Source organism: Dendrobium catenatum, unplaced genomic scaffold, assembly GCF_001605985.2.
Source record: "Dendrobium catenatum unplaced genomic scaffold, ASM160598v2 fragScaff_scaffold_279, whole genome shotgun sequence".
Taxonomy (NCBI): domain Eukaryota; kingdom Viridiplantae; phylum Streptophyta; class Magnoliopsida; order Asparagales; family Orchidaceae; genus Dendrobium; species Dendrobium catenatum.
Window position 1 is genome coordinate 437,345 of NW_021318741.1, and position 18,455 is coordinate 455,799.

Sequence of the window (18,455 nt, forward strand, 5' to 3'; positions counted from 1 at the left end):
TCCTTCGTAATCACTCCCTCTAGTTTTTTTCCACTCTTGAGTTGAATATACTTGTAAGTTCCTTATCTTTTTCTTTAGGATTTACTTATGTATTAGTAGGCAAGGATCCTTGAGGTTTACTATTTGAAAAGCTAGCTAATGACTTAACTAATTTCCAATATTTCTTATAGCAGTAGTTTGACTTTGCAATTGTGTACTCATATGCAAAACTAATTCTTCTAGCAAAGGCTTTTTATCCTTTCTTTGATTATTTGAGTTAAAACTAAGGGGATAGTTAAGGATTGTTTGCATAATTTTGAGGTGGCTAGTTTCAATTTCCTACTTGATTTGGCTAGTTAGAGTTTCAATTATTATTCCCATTTTGATTATTATTTCAGTTAAAGCTTGGGTGATTAGACAAATCAAGATTATAAATATTTGAGAAATGATTATTAGTTCTATTATTGATGGAATTTTGAGATTAAACCCCTGATGCATTTAGGTCGCTAAATGGTCCATAAACACTCTCATCTACTGGAAAAGGGTTATTTTCAATGAACTCACTTTGATGTTATCTAGCTTCCTAGATATAATAGCTACTTGTGTACTTAAAATTGATTGGGCATCAAATTTATCAACACTAACCACCTTTTTAAGATGAACTCTTCCATATTGACATTAAAAATTATTGATGGTCATTTCTTTGATCAAAACCTAAGCTTCATTAAAGGGTTTGGACATTAGTGATTAACATCTATAATATCTGAGAGAACCCATTGGACCATTATAAAAAGTATAAATAATAAGCCAATTAGGTAATGCAAGGTGGAGACATTTCCTAAGGAATTTTTTGAATCTTTCTCAAGCTTCATAAATTGACTCTCCATCTAACTGAGTAAATAATGTAATGTCATTTCAAAGTTGGTAGTAAATGAAAAAAGTTGTTGGCTAAAAATTTACGGGCTTAATCATTCCAGGTAGTAATTGAGCCTAGGGATAATAAGTTTAATCATATCTTAGTTTCGTCTCTTAATGAAAAAGGAAATAACCTAAGTCTAATGACATCGTCAAATACACTATTATATTTAAAGGTGGCATACATTTCTAAAGCACTAGCTATATGCATGTTAAGATCTTCTATATGGGTTCCCCTAAATTGAGAGTGTTGTATCATTCGAATTATTACATATTTGTGTTCAAAATTATTAGTCTGAACATTTGGTTTGTTAATGATTTTATGAGAGTCTTCAACCATAGGATTAGCATATTCCCTAAGCGGACTAGATTGATCATTTTTCACAATTTGTTCAACCATTTTAAATTATTTTTTGTGATTTTTTTAGTTTTTTATTTATATATTTTTTAGTGTTCTTTTGATTTCAGCATCAAATAAAATTTCTATTTGCTTCTTGCTATGCTTGCAATTGCAAGCAACACAAAAGGAACAATGTAAAACACATAAGAATTGATAATTAACAAAGCAATTATATTGACTTTAGTAAAGTGAGATAGTAGTGGAAACACAAATCAACTGAAATAAAAATAAAGATAAGATTAAATTATTAGTTCATTCAACAATATAAAGTGAAAGAAAGGATAATTAACTTTAATTCCCTAGCAATGATGTTGAAAACTTGGTATGACTCTACTTTTACACACTACTTGCTTGGTCTTTTAACTATGATTTTCTATGCTAAGGTGTAATTCCTATTCTATGCAAGTATACATATCATGTCATATAATATAGTGAGGCAATTGAAAGTAAAAGAAATAGTTGCAAAAGATAAATGCAAAACTTTTTAAAACTTTGAACCTATAATATTCAAAAATACACGCATGAAAAAGTTAGATTAATGTTACCGTGAATCAAAGTATAAGTACTTCTTGTATCTGCTAAGCTCATTGGAGTATTAGCAAAGATTCCTCCCAACTATAATTTTATTATCTCCTTAAGATACCATAACCCTAACCACCATATATCTATGCATTAGAAGATTACATTTTAATTCCTCTATTTGTTCTTCTATTCTTCTATTGAGGCTATAGATCACACTAGATTTTTAGTTTATGTATAGCTTATACACAAACTAAATATGGCATGGAGGATTTAAAAACAAAGTTAAGCGATTTATAAATTTATTAGTCTACTCTATGCAATACATGATTTTTAAATTATAATATGAAGATAAAAGAAAATACAATAAACATTTTTATTTCATTGAAAAAAATAAAAGTACAAGACATAAGATGAGGATAAAATTGACCTATAAATCCTTTGTTAATTAGTTCAAATTCCTTTGTACTCCTTCCTCTCTCCATACTAGTATAAGACTCACACAACATATACAAAAGGGTTAACCTACACCAAATGAAGCCTCACACACTCACTCACACAATCACTCATGTCTCTCCAAGATTCCAAACCTATCATATGAACACTAGGCTTCCTATTGTTATAAATCCAAAATAAATGAACTAGCACCACAATGCTAGCTTAGTGGCACTGCAGTGCTTCTTAATCATCATGTCAGTCACCACTCATCGCATCTATTTGTTGATTCAACCATCTCTAACAATCTTTTGCCGAGGTGCTCAGGCGATTTGGCACTACAACGCTCCCTGCGTAGAGCCTCGATGCTAAGCTCTCCAACACTCATTCAAAACTTTACCATTGCAGTGCTAGTTTAATTTTGATAATTTTAACTTATTTTCATGTATTAAAATATAAGAATTAAGAGAAATAACAATCATAATAGATGTAATATGAAATGTATAACTTTCTCTTATCAATGTGCAATCATACTTTTAAGTTTATTCAGGTGCTTTTCCGGTGCTTCTTTCATCCTTCATCAAAAATATTTTTATGTTTACTACAATGGTGTGTCAATTGAAAAATTATATCTGCATTATGTCTAAACAAATCTAAATAATATACTAACTAAATATGAGCATACACTGTAGGTAAAATTGTTGAAGCTTTCTAAATACTAATTACCATCAAGTTGTATCAATTTTCAAAAAAGAAATCTTATGCCCATTATTCATTCTTTAGATAAGCAGTTAAGGATGGTTAGTGAAACATAATTTGTCTTAATATCCATAAAACTCAATTCTTCTGTATTCCTTTGAAATCAAGTAAGATTTATCATAATAACTATTAGTTTTGAACTTAATGATGATATTCATTATCAAAACTTGTGATCGAATAGGGTTTGAACTATATTTGAACATGGTTAGATCCATGTTCAAATTATGTTCTAGTCATATTTATATTTGATTTGAATTATATTCAAACAATGATCTAACACCATGATTTGAATAAAATTCAAGCATGTGGTTGAACATATTCAATGTTATATCATGATTCAAATATAATTTACTTATGTTCTAACAAGATAAAAAAAAAAAAAACTCTTTAATATTCTATCACTTTGCATTAAAGCTCCATCAAAATGATCAAATTTATATTACATAATATAACATTTTAAAACAAATAGCACCAATATATATTAAAGTCATCGATGAATGAAAAAATATCAACAGTATCATCTCTTGTGAGCGAAAAAAATCTCAAATGGAAGTTTGACAATAACAAAAAGAATGTCAAAATGGCAGTGTAGAATATTTTTCTCCCTATATAATGAGATATCAAAAAAAGTAAAATATTTTAAGCTGAAATGAACTTTCTAACATATTTCCTCAAAAAATAAAATATCAAGCGTATTTCTGTTATGATATTTATTATAAGGTATATATAGTTAAATTTTCATATATATAATTTAAATTGAGAGATTAAAAAGAAGATAATTTTGTCCAAGTATTATTTAAGATTTAAAAACTTAGAAAAAATATGTATAAGTATTATAATTTACATGAGATTATATAAGCCAGTACAGATGGAATCTTATGTTATAGCTCTTATTAACACAGGATATTCTTGGTACTATTCAAAGGTTATATAAGTGGATTTCTATATTCAATTTTGCTTTGAGAAAAAAGATTATATATATATACTACCTTTCTTAACACAAGTCAAATCTAATACCTCTACTCTCCTAACCGGGTCATCGGAAGGCCGCCGTTTTATGTGACCAAACCATCTAAGGCGACTCTCTCTAATCTTATCTTCTATTGGAGCTACTCCAACCTTTTCACGTATATGCTCATTTTGTATCCTATCTCTAAGGGTAAAGCCACTCATCCACCTGAGCATCCTCATCTCTGCCACACTTAACTTATTATTATGCTTCTCTTTTAATGGCCAACATTCGGCACCATAAAGCATTGCAGGCCTCACTACCATCTTATAGAATTTTCCCTTAAGTTTGAGGGGTACATTTCTATCACATAACAAGCCCGATGTATTCCTCCACTTCAACCATCCAACTTGAATTCTGCTGATAATATCCCCATCTATTTCACTATCACTCTAAAAAATAGATCCAAAATATCTAAAACGTGTACTCTTATTAATGACTTGATCGCCCAAAGTCACAATCCCATCACTAGGTCTATTACTACTAAAATTACATGCCATATATTCCGTTTTAGATCTACTCAAGCGAAAACCTTTAGACTCTAAGGTTGACCTCCATAATTCAAGTTTATCTTCAACTCCCTCTCTAGTCTTATCAACAAGAAGAATATCATCAGCAAAAAGCATACACCAGGGTACATCCTCTTGCAAATGTCTAGTGAGAACATCCATGACTAAAGAAAAAAGATAGAGGCTTAAGGCTGATCCTTGATGTAACCCAACCGAAATAGGGAAATACTTGGTCAAACCACCTTGTGTTTGAACACAAGTAATAGCTCGTGCATACAAATCTTTAATGATTTGAATATAAGCATTATTAACTCCTTTCTTTTCAAGAACTCTCCATAGCACTTCTCTTGGAACTTTATCATAAGCTTTTTTCTAAATCAATAAATATCATCTGTAGATCATTCTTATTTTTTCTATATTTCTCCATCAAACCTCTTAATAAATGTAAGGCATCCATAGTCGACCTACCCGGCATGAATCCAAATTGATTTTGAGAAACATTAGTATCACGCCGCAACCTATGCTCCATAACTCGCTCCCATAGTTTTAAAGTATGACACATTAACTTAATTCCTCTATAATTCGCACAATCTTGTGCATCAGCTTTATTCTTAAAAATAGGAATTAACATACTCATTCTCCACTCATCTGGCATCCATTTAGTATTTAAAATAGTATTAAAAAGTTTAGTAAGCCAAGAAATTCCTTCATCTCCTAAGCATTTCCACACCTCTAATGGAATATCATCAGGTCCAACTGCTTTTCCACCCTTCATTTTCTTTAAAGCCTCTCTAACTTCAGTTTTACTAATATGACGACAAAAACAGTAATCCTTATTTTCATTTAGGGTGCTAAGGTCACTATAGTCAATCTCATTTTCACAATTTTCATTAAAAAGTTTAACAAAATATCTCATCCACCTTAGTTAAATATCATCTTCTAATAAAAATATTTTTTGATCTTCATTCTTAATACACTTCACTTGAACTAAATCCTTACTACTCATATCTCTTTGTTTGGCTAATTTATGCATATATCTTTCTCCTTCCTCAGTATCTAACATATTATATAAATCATTAAAAGATAAGGTCTTTGCATCACATATTACTTTCTTAGATTCCTTACGAGCCCCTTTATATCTTTCTCAATTATCAAAATTTTTAAAATTAAACAAATTTTTATAATAAATCTTCTTATTCTTAATATTTTCTTGCAGATTTGGATTCCACCACCAACTATTTTTACTATTAGGAACTTTTCCCTTTGATACTTCAAGCATATCTTTTACAATATTCTTAATATCACTAACCACTTTTTCCCACATAACATTAGCATCGTCATACACAGATAAAATCTTAAGATCTAAAATCTTACTCTCAAAAATATTTTTGTTAATATTCTTTAAATGCCCCCATCTAATCCTAGAATATCGTTTTACTTTATATTTTATTATCTGTCCCTTTATCTTAAAGTTCAAAACTAATAATCAATGTTGGGTACATAAAATTTCACTCAGAATAACTTTACAATCTAAACAATCAAAATTTCTTATAAGAAAATAGTGAATCTAAGTTGTACTATATTCATTTTTATAAGTGATGAGATGCTCATTTTTTTTCTTAAATAAGGTATTAGCAATTGAAAAATCATAAACTAAACAAAAATCTAATATGATCTTGCCACCTTCATTTGTTGTTTCAAAATCATAGCCACCATGAATGCTTTTAAAATCATCTACCTATTTACCAACATGTCCATTTAAAACTCCACCAATAAAAACTTTTTCTTCTAGAGGTATTTTTTGTAATAATTCTTATAAGTCATTTTAAAAATTTAATTTACAACTCATATTCAAACCTACTTGAGGAGCATAAGCACTTATAATATTAACAATCATATCATCAACAACAATATTTAAAATATAATTCTATCTCCAATCCTATTAATTTTTATAATATTATCCTTCAAACTTTTATCTACTACTTCGTATCTAAAAAAAGATAATGCATGATTAACTAAAAGAAAACTGTTCTCTTGACACTGATCCCCCATAAATAATATCTTACACAAGAAAATATACACTTGAATGGGAAAATAACCAAACTTGTTTTGATTGAAATCTGTTATTTAAACAATTTGGTAACTTAATTTAGGGTTAAATATTTTATTTTGAATAAAATATTATTCATATTTTTTTGATAAAATATCATTCTAATTTAAATGCAAATCTATTTATTTATTGCGTTATTTCTGAAGAAAAACAAATTCCCGAATTGCCTAAGGTTTGTGGTCTCCAACGTTTGAACTCTACAGATGCTGCATGAAACAAAAGTCACTGCAATAACCTAAGTGCTTCCGGATGAAATGATATCCCTGAGAGCATCTTTGACAAATGGGTACTTAAATGTGAAACCAAGTTTTTTTGCTTTAACTGGTAGCACCTTCTGACCTTCCAAAACCTGAAACAGAGGCAAGTTTAGATTCACGTAGATATAAAACATAAAAATGGATTATGCATATTACATACTATTGTGGCGCCTTCACCAAGTACTGCTTTGAGCACAAAGTCAGGAACAGGAAGCCACGATGGACGGCCCATAACTTGCCCCAATTGATCACACATCTCCGATAACCGAACAGGATGTGGTGCAGTTCCATTGACAATACCTGAGAATGTATAATATTTTTTTTTCTTTTCAGAGACAACTGAATTTGGTTAAGTATGAAGCAGATTGTAACTCCCTCATGGTATACATTTTAAGAAGGTTCATAGACCCAGAAATATCTATGACTGTTAAAGATCCAAACTTGAGCTTGCTCCAATTCCGGATCAAGTATAGATCAACACAGACCAGACATAATACTGATCCGAGCCAAATTAGACTCGTGGTAATCTTGATATGATCCCAATTCAAGCTAGGCATTGCTAATTGCCAATTTGATCACAATCCCTGTGAAAGCTGATATTCTTTTTAGATGCTTTCATGCATCCAACATGCATTCATAAATTAATGAAGTCAAATAGCATTTTAACTTCTCCATCTCCTCCTGCTCCTCCTTCATTCTTTCTTCTCTTCCTCCTCTATTTTCTTTCTTCTTCTTTCTCCCTCCTTCATTTCCTTCCATTCTCTTCCCTCTTTCTATTCTTCTCCTTGTCCTTCATCTTTCTTCATCCTCCACCATTTTTCTCCAAACATACCTTAACCTTAAAACTTAGTTTTCCAATTTCTTCACATCCACCTATCAAATCACCAACCTCCCTTCACAAAAATTACTCCCCCACACTTGCTATACATCCCTAACAAAAAAAACCTCATCACCCTTTATTTTGTCCCTCTAGCCTAGAGAGTGAAAATTTTCTCTCTAAAAAAAGAGAAATTCCTTCACAACTACTTCCCTCTTCATCCCAAACACCTTCCTTCAACACCATTTCTCCATCTCCCCTCCTAGAGAGAAACAAATTCCTCCTCTTTCTCTCTCTAAAATTGGAGAGGAATTTTTTCTCTCTAACTCTCTCCCGCATTCTTACACATCCTACATCTCCACCAAAAGCCTCTCTTTCCTCTTTCTAAAAAAGAGTGTGCACTCTCTTTCTCCCTCTATAACTCTCTCCCGCATTCTTACACATCCTACATCTCCACCAAAAGCCTCTCTTTCACTCTTTCTAAAAAAGAGTGCGTGCGTGCGTGCGTGCGCATCGCCATCACCGCGGTTTCCCGTTGTCACCTAAGTCTCCGTGCACCTAAGGTAATAAACCCAACACTAGTATTTTATAATTCATTTCATCAAAACAAAGTACACGTGATCATTTTTTATAGAAAGAGAGGAAATTCATTGCATGAAAATTAAGTATCTTTGACCACTTTTTTAGCAGGCGGAGAAATTTATTTCATGAAAATTAAGTATCCATGACCGCTTTTCTTAAAAGACGAGGAAACCAAAAATGGCAGTTTTTTTTTTCGCTGGAAATTATTTCAATAGGTTTTCCATTTGGTTGTGGCAACGATCGGTGTGGAGGCTTTCACAGATTAGCAGCCGAAGATTTCTGCCGGCAGACAGACAACCGGAAAGTCGACGGTAAATTCCGGCGATTTATTTATTATTTTATCGGCCTTTTTTGGCGTATGATATCGAAGTTTCTAACGGTCAGGCCGCTGGTAGGCCACTGTAAACCTATATTATCTTAAAAAAAAACTGACAACTTCCTTACCGTCCATAAACATTTCTATAATTGATACCTATAATAAATACATAATATAAACAAAATAAAATGCACTAACACAATATTCACAATCATCAGATATTAAAAGAGTTGAAAACATAAAACTCAAAATAAATAAACTTTGAAACATAATAAAACATTAAAAAAATTTTTTTGAAGCATATAAAACATAAAGTTTTCATCAATATGTTATCAAATAAAAGCTTATTCTTCAAAGTGCAACAACAATTTCAACATTAACTTAAATTTAATCTTTCGTACCCTCACTGCCCGGTGATGCATAGGATCTTGATTCTTTTTCTTTTAATTTTAAGCTCGATATGATCGCAGCATGACCTGCATCTCAGTTATTGAAGTACTCCAGAGGAATATTATATTCAATTATGATACTGAGCATCTTAACAGCAATTAATAATTCTGAATGAGCTGTGTAACCATCTCAAATTGATTTTTAAGTAGCATGTATTAATTCAAAAAATATTTATTTCTTGGTTTGGTGACTCTTTCATGTTTGCTCTTAAATTTGGACTTGTTGCATCAAAAACAAAAATTTTATATGATCTATTCATTTGATCTTCATCTATTGTTCTAGAAATAGTGAATGGACCGGCATGAGAATCTATATGTGGCTCAAACTAGCCAAGTGAGGTCCATAATCAATATCTTGGAACAAATCCCCTACGATATAACATCATAAGACTTAAGAAAAGCTTGATTTTTATGCTTTGAGCATGAAAATCTAAACATTCCATCAGACTTAAATGAAGGTAGTTGACATGCGACTTGAATGAAAGTCTCCACACCCTCAATAAATTCATCTATCAATCTTTTTCATCCTGCTAACAATTTGTTATACATCTAAAATCTCTCTTCTTAGATAGTCTTGTGAATGTTGAATTAATAATCCTAAAATAATATATATATATATATATTATAAAACAATTAATTTTCTCTTACTAATTCATAGAGCTTTTATTTTAGCTATTAATAAAACCAATTATTGTTCTTATGATTTCATTTTCTTTGATAACTCATTTTCAGGTCATTATTTTTAATTTATTTAATTATTTAGCCTACGTGTGAAGAGATTCCAAGATTTCACTTACATGCATAACAATTATAATGAAGACAGGCCCTTAAACTTGCATAGGCAACAGGCTATTACCTATTTTAGAAGAAAAGCAGATCTTATCAAGAGAGACAATTGATTGGCACTCATCATTTTGAGAAAATTGATGGGTAGGCGAACTGTTTAAGTGAAAAGAACTAAACTGATCAAAGACCTCTTAGTTTTAATGATTTGTGTTGAAGCATTATCAACAATAAACTTTAATAATAAAGCTATTCAACTACACAAGACTCTTTTATTCGAACAAGACAGAAATCATATTTAAGTAATATTTGAACCATATTCAAATCAGGTTCTTAATCATGTTTAATGAAGTTTGAACATGGATGAACAGAGGTTAGAATCCTATTCGAATGTGATTTTGAGCATGATTAAATCATACTTCAGACATGGTGTAAACCAATAGGTATAACAAAATAGAGTTCAATACAATATTTATACCATAATAATTAATAATCCAACAACAATATCACTTCAAAGAATAATCAGGATAGCTATAATATGTCATATCTAAATAGATATGAATTAAAACATAATAATATTTATAATAAAGCTACACTACACAATTGAATTGAAATAATAATGTTTACATATTGATTCAATCTAAAAAAAAAAAAAAATATTGATTCAATCATATTCAAATAGACATGTGAAGCTATATTATTATAAAATTATATACTACCAGGTGTAACTTCTAAAAGATTTTTCTTTTCGATTATGCATATTATGTATTATATCTTAAAAATGTAATGGAATACATTCATGAAACTATATGTAACAATAATTTGTATAATTTTTTTGCCAAAATATCAAATAGCTTATCTTGCTATAGACCTCAAGACCTCATCTATGATAGATCTCCTCCACTTTCAGGATATTTGGAAGAAAAAGGACCTACCTATTGTCAAATAATCTTAGCATCTCAAGTAACCTACGAAAACACATGCATGATAAACTCATTATTATATGCAAAATCATCATTGAGGTGCAAGACCTTTATAGGAACTAAAATAATATATCAATAAAATAAAACTATAGCCCAATTCATTCTAAAATATTTAAGTTTCAAACAAATGTGGAAAACCAAAAAGCATAAATTTCAAACAAAAGTGGAAAGAAAGAGCAAGGAAGGAGAGGAGATCATCTGTGATTGGGGAGAGGAGGCTCAAGGTCGGCGTGGACTGGGGAAGAAGGATGACAGGAGGCGATGAGAGGGAGTCCTGGCTTTCTCTAGAACCGAGACCCGTGAAAATGAGGAAGAAAGAATGGATTAGGCGAAATAGGGCTTATACCGACGACCACAACCGCCAGAATTTATTTTTCGGAGTGTGTCGAACTTGAGAATCAACAGATTTTTCGGAGGCTCTTGGACCGCCAGAATTTTCGACGGTAAATCACCGATTAATACCGACAGTCAATCCGCAGGCTAGAACTCCAAAAACTCTGGCAGCCCAAGAGCCGTTGGAAAATACACCCATTTTTTATGATTTTCCTGTAGTATTAGGCCTTCAAGGTGTATTACAAGAAATGTTCACTGCAAAAATATAAACTCTTGGGATTTTTGCTCGTTAAATTAATCGAAATATTTGAATTTTATATGTTCATATTATGTCTTTTATAAGAAAAATTCATTCATCAAAATATATGCTCTCGATTCCGATATGTATATGACAACTCATAAAATTTCGAGCTAGCTCAAACTGATGTGAAACATATATTAGATGCAAGAATTGCTAGGGATTAATAAGTGATTGACAATCTTATCAATTATAAAATTAACGTTTCACAAGAGCTGCTTTTAGGATTTTCTTAGTTGGTGATCAAGCAATAGTATGTAGTTACAAATAGAGTAGAAGAATAATAAAATAATAACAAAGACGCTAAATGCCTATTTGTAACTAATAGAATTCCCACAATTAATAACTAGAATAGTCACAATGAAATTCCCTCACTCACACTCTTTAAGAATTTCAGCGGGAGAAAACTTGACACAATATTAATGATGCCACTAGGAAGCAAAGCACTTAAAGTATTGTTCAAGGAAGAGTTACCCGGGAAAGAGGTGATAGGTGGACGGTGGGAGAGTTGCTACTGAACGGAGAGATGCTGGTCGATGGCGGTTGCAAGGAAGAAGAGAATCCAATCCACGTATTCCTCGACGGTATGGTCGTTCCCAAAGTCGATGTTGAAGAAATGATAATGAAGCACATTCAGTAGGCCTTGATCAATAAAGACATAGCCATAATCCAAATTGGGATCAGCCATCCATGGAGGAAGAGAAAAAGGGGGGCAGCTACTTGGAGGTAAATAAGTATGTGAGAGTAGGCAATGACTTTAGGAATTAATGGAGAGGAGAGTGGAAAACAATAGAGGAGATTAATGGAGGTTGGTAAGGGGAAAAGCCAGCAACAATTAAAATGAGAAAGGCTTAAATTAAGTGGACTTAACGAGCATTGGGAAAGGGAAAAGATAGCAAATGGGAATAGAAAAGGCTTTAATTAAATGGAGTTAATGAGGGTTGGGAAGGAAAAAAGGACGCATCTATGGGAATGGGAAAAGCTTTAATTAAATGGAGTTAATGAGGATTGGGGAGGGGAAAAGGTGGAGGGAATACCAAGAGGCAAGGGGGAAAGCTAGCCAAGGAGTTTGGTCGACTGTTCAAAAGAGGGAGGGATGCTAGGTTGGCTGTGTGGAGGGGAAGGAAAGGAGTTAGCCAGCTGTTTAAGGGTGGGAAGGCTCAATGGTTACTTGGAAAGGGCTGGAATATTCGATTGGCTGCTTGTAAGGGTTGGAGTGCTTGGTGGGCTGTTTGGAAGGATGAGGGGTGAGAGAGGAGATAGGATAAAGCCAAGAACCTTGCCACGGTGAAAGTTGTTGGGTGTTGCTTTGACCTACTCCTAGGGACTTCATTCTTCTCTCAAGAAGACTCAAACAAACACAGAACTCAAAAAAATTGAAGTTTCATTTATAATAATCATCATCTCCATACAATAGCCTAGGGTCTCAATATATAGGCCTCAAAAAATGAATACTCAAAAGACTAGAACGTCCATTGGGACACAACACAAATAATTCAATATAAGGGTAAAATGGAAAAGACTCTCAACATAACATGAAATAAGATAATGAAATACATGAAATAAATCATAAATAAAAAGCTCCTAATTATAGCCGTCGATCTACGACTCTTGTGATAGACACGTCAAAATTTATTGTTGATATCCTCATCACAAACATTCGTACAACATCAAGAAGAAGCCCAACTAAGCCATCCCAAACACAATAGAACACAAACAGAAATTCATTAAAAGAAAATATAACCAACCATGCTGTAAGATTTGAACATTGCAAAATAGAAAGGGTAAAGGATGCAAATTATGCGTCGCATAAATCAAAACACTTAAAACAGTTCAAATCTATATACACTAACGACAGTTAAGAAATTATTTCTTTTAAGTGAGTTTGGGAAGTAGCATTTGAAGCTGTTAACAATAGAAATTGATAAATATTATTAGCATATATTAAACGGGGTATGACTTAACATGAGGCTGCATGACACAAGTCATATGAAAGGGCGAAGGATAGGGAATAGAGGAAAGTTGGTCACGCATGTAGCTTGAGTAGAGCAAACATTAGATGCAACTTCTAATATAACAACCGAAGAAACCCAGCTTAGTCGTGGTAGTTTTCCTCGTGTACTACCACTTTTTAAAAGAAAAATGTGCTCTAGGGACTTTGACAAAATGACCTTAATTTTAACTGACATAATTTTAGCATGCTACCTTTATAAGAAGGATTCCTTAAAGCTTCATAGATAAGGTTCACCAGATCATCCAGATGAATCCAGGAAAACCTGTAGAAATGATTAGTTGATATTTAATCACAAATTTGTAGTATATTAAGATGCTACAAGAACCATTTTATCAAGAAAGTCGATTGAAATTTCAAAACAAAAATAAGAAGGTTCCTTTGTTCCTAGAAATACCATAAAAGATCATGCCAATAGCCAATTAGGCCTACTTTCTATTATATGTTTAAAATAATGTTACAAAACAATAGAATCAAACTAAAAGGCACCACGACAAATAGCTACAGCAATAAATAAAATAGAAAGCATTATTTTGAAAGCTCAGCAAATACACATTAATATAGTGCAACCATCAAATTAGCCAACAAAAAAAGTAGCTATTTGGGATCATTTGTTGTATTTATTTTTAAAAATATGTTTGCTTTGTACTTTTTAACTTTTTATTTTATTTTATTTTTAAATAAAGCAAGTTATTTTTAAAAATATCCAACATAACTTTTGTAATACTCAAAATATTTAAGTAAAAATATAATTTTCTTAATTAAATTCTACCCCAAAATACCATCTTTTACAAAAATCACAAAAAATCATTCCATGCGTTCTACTCATCAATTAGAGAGAATTAGTATATAGAAGCATATGCTAATTTATAAATGTGTGAAAGTTATTGAACTAGTTTTGATTGAAATTATTTTCCTAAAATTTTATTTGATTTTCCTATTCCTTCATAAATTTTTGCAGTATAGCAAAGGCCTTTAATTCGACAGGTGTAGTGCATGCATGATAGTGGATGAGGGAAATTAGGTAAAATATAAGATTTAAGCTTATTAATCACCTTCCCTTACTGCGAATATAATACCGAAATGTTCAAAATAAATGTAAGCATAAACTTCTTCTAAATGTTATCTTATTTTCATTAAATTCTACTTTTTTCGAGCATTTTAACATATAGAAGTATATAGAAATATTAATCTACTTGTATATGTATAACTCTTAAATAAATAGTTATTTAATATTAAGTAACTGTTAATTAAAAGTTCAATAATAGCTAATAACCTGTGCAATTATGAAATCTATTTAATATAGTTTATTTCATATGTTGTAGTAAAGCATTTAGCCAAGCATGCAATGGCTTGAATAGATCCTATGGCAAGAAAAAACTAAATGGCATTAATGGATTTAGGTTTATATATAATTAAATTAATATTGGAGGATAGGGCATCAAATAATTAGTATATTAAGCTTTTGAATTAAGCCCTTTCATCAAATGCTGGTGCTGCTGCTATAGGTTATAGTAGAAGAAAATAATTCAGCAAACTAAGGTAAAGAGATTAGGTAGATGTCGTAGTTAGTGGAAGAATTTATTACTGTTGTTGGAATTATGTGTTGTTTGCTGAAATCTGCATTGAACATACTGGTGTTTATTAAATGAAATGGTTGGGAACTGCTGAATTGCTGAATTTGGTGTGTAAGTATTGAAATTAAACTAGTTGATGTTGAATAGGCTGCTGGAATCAGCTATAATAGCTGAAATTAGTAAGGGAGGGAGAAAATTAGTTGAAATCGGGTGCTTGTTGAAATTTAGTATGCTATTGCTTGTTGCACTTGTTGTTGATGTTATGAATAGGGGTTGTGGTTGTTAAATTTAGAAAAAGAAAGGGAGAAAATGAGGAAAAGAACTTTAGAAAAGAAAAAGAATTTGGATTGAATGAGGAAACTTGATTGAGGTAATTTTTGTAAAAATATTGCCTATTTTATTTTTTATTTGAATGAATATATAGAAATAGTAAAATTTTGTATATTTGCAGCTTCACCATTGTTATGTTTATTATATCATTTCAATTTCAAATTATTCATGCATAAATTAATTCATTCATTAAGTAGTGACTACAATAGCCTAATTAATAATTGTTAAAAATTCTTGGTATTGGAAATGTGAAATAAGTTATATAGGGGGATAATCTCGCACAAGTAAAAGTAAAGGCCTGATGAGGTAAACCTACACTCTCGAAATTCTAAAAGTTCGGAATTTATACCCAACCTTGAATGAGAGAGAAACTTGAATTTTAAAAGTTGAAAATTCGGAAAGTTGAAAATTCGGACTCAGCCTTAAATTAGAAAGTTGTATGGAATTGTATAAATGCGCTGAACAATTGCGAGCTCCGAAAATTCGGCCCCGACCTCCCCGCCGCTCTTTTCTTTTTATTCGACGAGAGAGTTTTAACGAACTAAGTTCCGAGGTAAATTTTGGAAGGCAGATGGATTTGTAGATAAGACACTACCCAGAGATTTCGCCCTCATTTGTGAGGACTTTATGATCTGAGTTCTGGTTTCCTATAGGAACAAGCCCCTATAGTTAATTACCCCTCCCGATAACGATAGTGAACTTTCGATTAAGGCTAGTCGTTAATCAGATACATAGAGAATACGTGTTATCTGGCATATAGTAGCAGCATTGGGATTAGGATTTGGAAAATTGGGTTTGAATTTGGGCATTGAAGAGTTTGTAGGTTTGATATTTAAAATAGAAAATTTCACCATCTTGCACTTAAAGCGGATGGTGGGGGAATGGATGATTGACCCAATCAAGATCCCATGGTTCTGTCGTCCCGGGCCATCGTGGTCCCTGGTCTACTTAGTCAGAGGAGGTAGTCGACCCAACCTGACAGAAGGATCCTTGTCGGCAGCCATGGGTTGCTTCGTCCAAGGGTACCTTGGATCTGGGGTGAATGTTTGTCTGAGGGGACAAATTTGAATCCACCTTAGCTAACAGAGGGCTTTGTGCCCTATCGATTATATCCTACTGATTCATATCTCAAGGATTTGATGCCAATAAGGAGTGCATTGACTCTGGCCATAACCGGTACTTCGTGGTGCCATTTGGCGGCAAAACCACTCGGTTCAAAGGGCCCAAGGTGATAACCGTTTATCCTGCGGTGCCATTTGGCGGCAATACCGCCGGTTAGAGGACATGTACCACGTCCTTACTAGCAGGAGATTGTTTGAGAATGGATCCTAGTGATATTCACGACCAAGCATTAGCTCTTTGTGAGCTAAAGTAATTTTCAGATTTGTCCACCTCGGCAAACTGTTGAGGAGGGTGCATGGATTTTAATTTAAGCATTGATGGATAGATTTTAATTTAAATATCATGGGATTTTGGAATTTGTTGGATTTTTTGTTGAAGCTTTGGAATATTTGAAATGGACTTTGGATATCTGGGAGACACTTGAAAATATTTGTGAACCCCTCCGATTGAGATCTGTATTCAACACGGCCATCATCGGGGTGTTTGGGGTCATTTCTTTTTTTGTTGATTGAATCTTGTCAACTCTATCGAATTATCAATAGAGGATCTGACTTCATATGCTTTATGCTATTATTAGTAAATTCATATTGTTATAAACCTTTGAAGCCCTAATATGAATGTATTAATGCAAATATATCGATCACCACAACCGTGTATTTGTTTGAAGGTTCGAACCGTGTTGACTCCTATTGATCTGTATAGAAGGATCGGGTTAGAACTTGAATTCACTTATCAACCCGCGCAGCATCCCTAGACGTCACGTGTGTATTTATAACACGCTCGTCAGGGTCAATGCGGGTTTGGGGGCATTTTGTAATTATTTATCGAACCTTGTCAACTCCTACTTGCTTAGAAGGATCGAGTTCAGATTTAATAACCCGCGCAGCATCTCTAGACGTCACGTGTGTACCAATAACACGCTCGCCGGGGCCCATGCGGGTTGGGATTGTATTTTCCCCTTTAGTGCACCTATGTGTATACAAATTACAGTGCACATGCAGGGGTATTTTGAAATATTTGTAAATGCCTTCTGTCCGCTTGTATGAATGTTGCGGATCCGATGGCGTTGCGTTGTAGATTATAGACGCCTTATGTCTGCTTTCATGAGTGTTGCAAATCCAATGGCGATATGGTCTTGATGTTATGAGGCATCTCCTCATCTTGATGTTGACTCCCCCCTTTCTCATTCACTTGGGATGGGACTTTTTGGACTTTGGAGTCAATGACTGCTGATTTGGAAAGAACTCCTTTTAGGCTCTTCGGTATAGTGGACTTGCTATTTCCGGTGTTTGTGGGCACCAAAATTATTTTCTCAAGTATAAAACTAAGAAGAGGCTTTGGAACAACAGAAAGTTTGGTTCTAATTTGTTCAAACATTTCTTCCATTCTGCCAGGGGGTGTACTTTTTGTACATCGAGTCGCTCTTGTACCCGAAATACTTGAAGATCTTGACCACCAATGTCGTAGGTGAAATCAATACTTGTGCCCACAGTGGTTCGTTGTACCTACGATATACCCACTGTTGTTATCCACAAGTATCCATTTGCAGGGGACCGCTGCATCTACTACGATCTCTCAAAAATGTTTATAGAAGACCCATTGTTTCTGCATCATATCCACCCTTTCACAAATCTCGGGTGGGTTTGATGTCTATACTTGTGCCCACAGTGGTTCGTTGTACCTACGATATATCCACTGTTGTTATCCACAAGTGTTCGTTTGCAGGGAATCGTTGTATCCACTACGACCTCCTGAAAATATTCGTAGGAGACCTATTGACATCAGTATCATATCCACCTTTCACCAATCTCAGGTGGGTTTGATGATTGTATTTATTTGTAGAGGACGGGTCTTTGATTGCTGGTCTCCAGTATTGCCATCTCAATCAACAAGCATTTGTAGGGATTGTCGTAGGAGTCTGTTACATCGCGCTCGTACATATTTGTGATATGTTACAAATAT

General features: G+C 33.0%; 1 protein-coding gene across 2 annotated transcripts in view; it reads right to left on the reverse strand.

The window, feature by feature from the left end:
* Positions 1-6,566: 6,566 nt before the first annotated feature.
* LOC110114897 (epimerase family protein SDR39U1 homolog, chloroplastic) overlaps positions 6,567-18,455 on the reverse strand; it is a 133,297-nt gene continuing 121,408 nt past the window's right edge. The window contains exons 11-13 of one of the 2 annotated variants that reach the window (XM_020847933.2): positions 13,659-13,729; positions 7,053-7,192; positions 6,567-6,984 (exon numbers count right to left, since the gene is read on the reverse strand). In XM_020847933.2, the coding sequence (XP_020703592.1) occupies positions 6,871-6,984; positions 7,053-7,192; positions 13,659-13,729 (325 nt within the window). In that variant the 3' untranslated portion in view covers positions 6,567-6,870. The remainder of the gene's footprint in view (positions 6,985-7,052; positions 7,193-13,658; positions 13,730-18,455) is intronic. The other variant, XM_020847934.2, reaches the window with a different exon arrangement.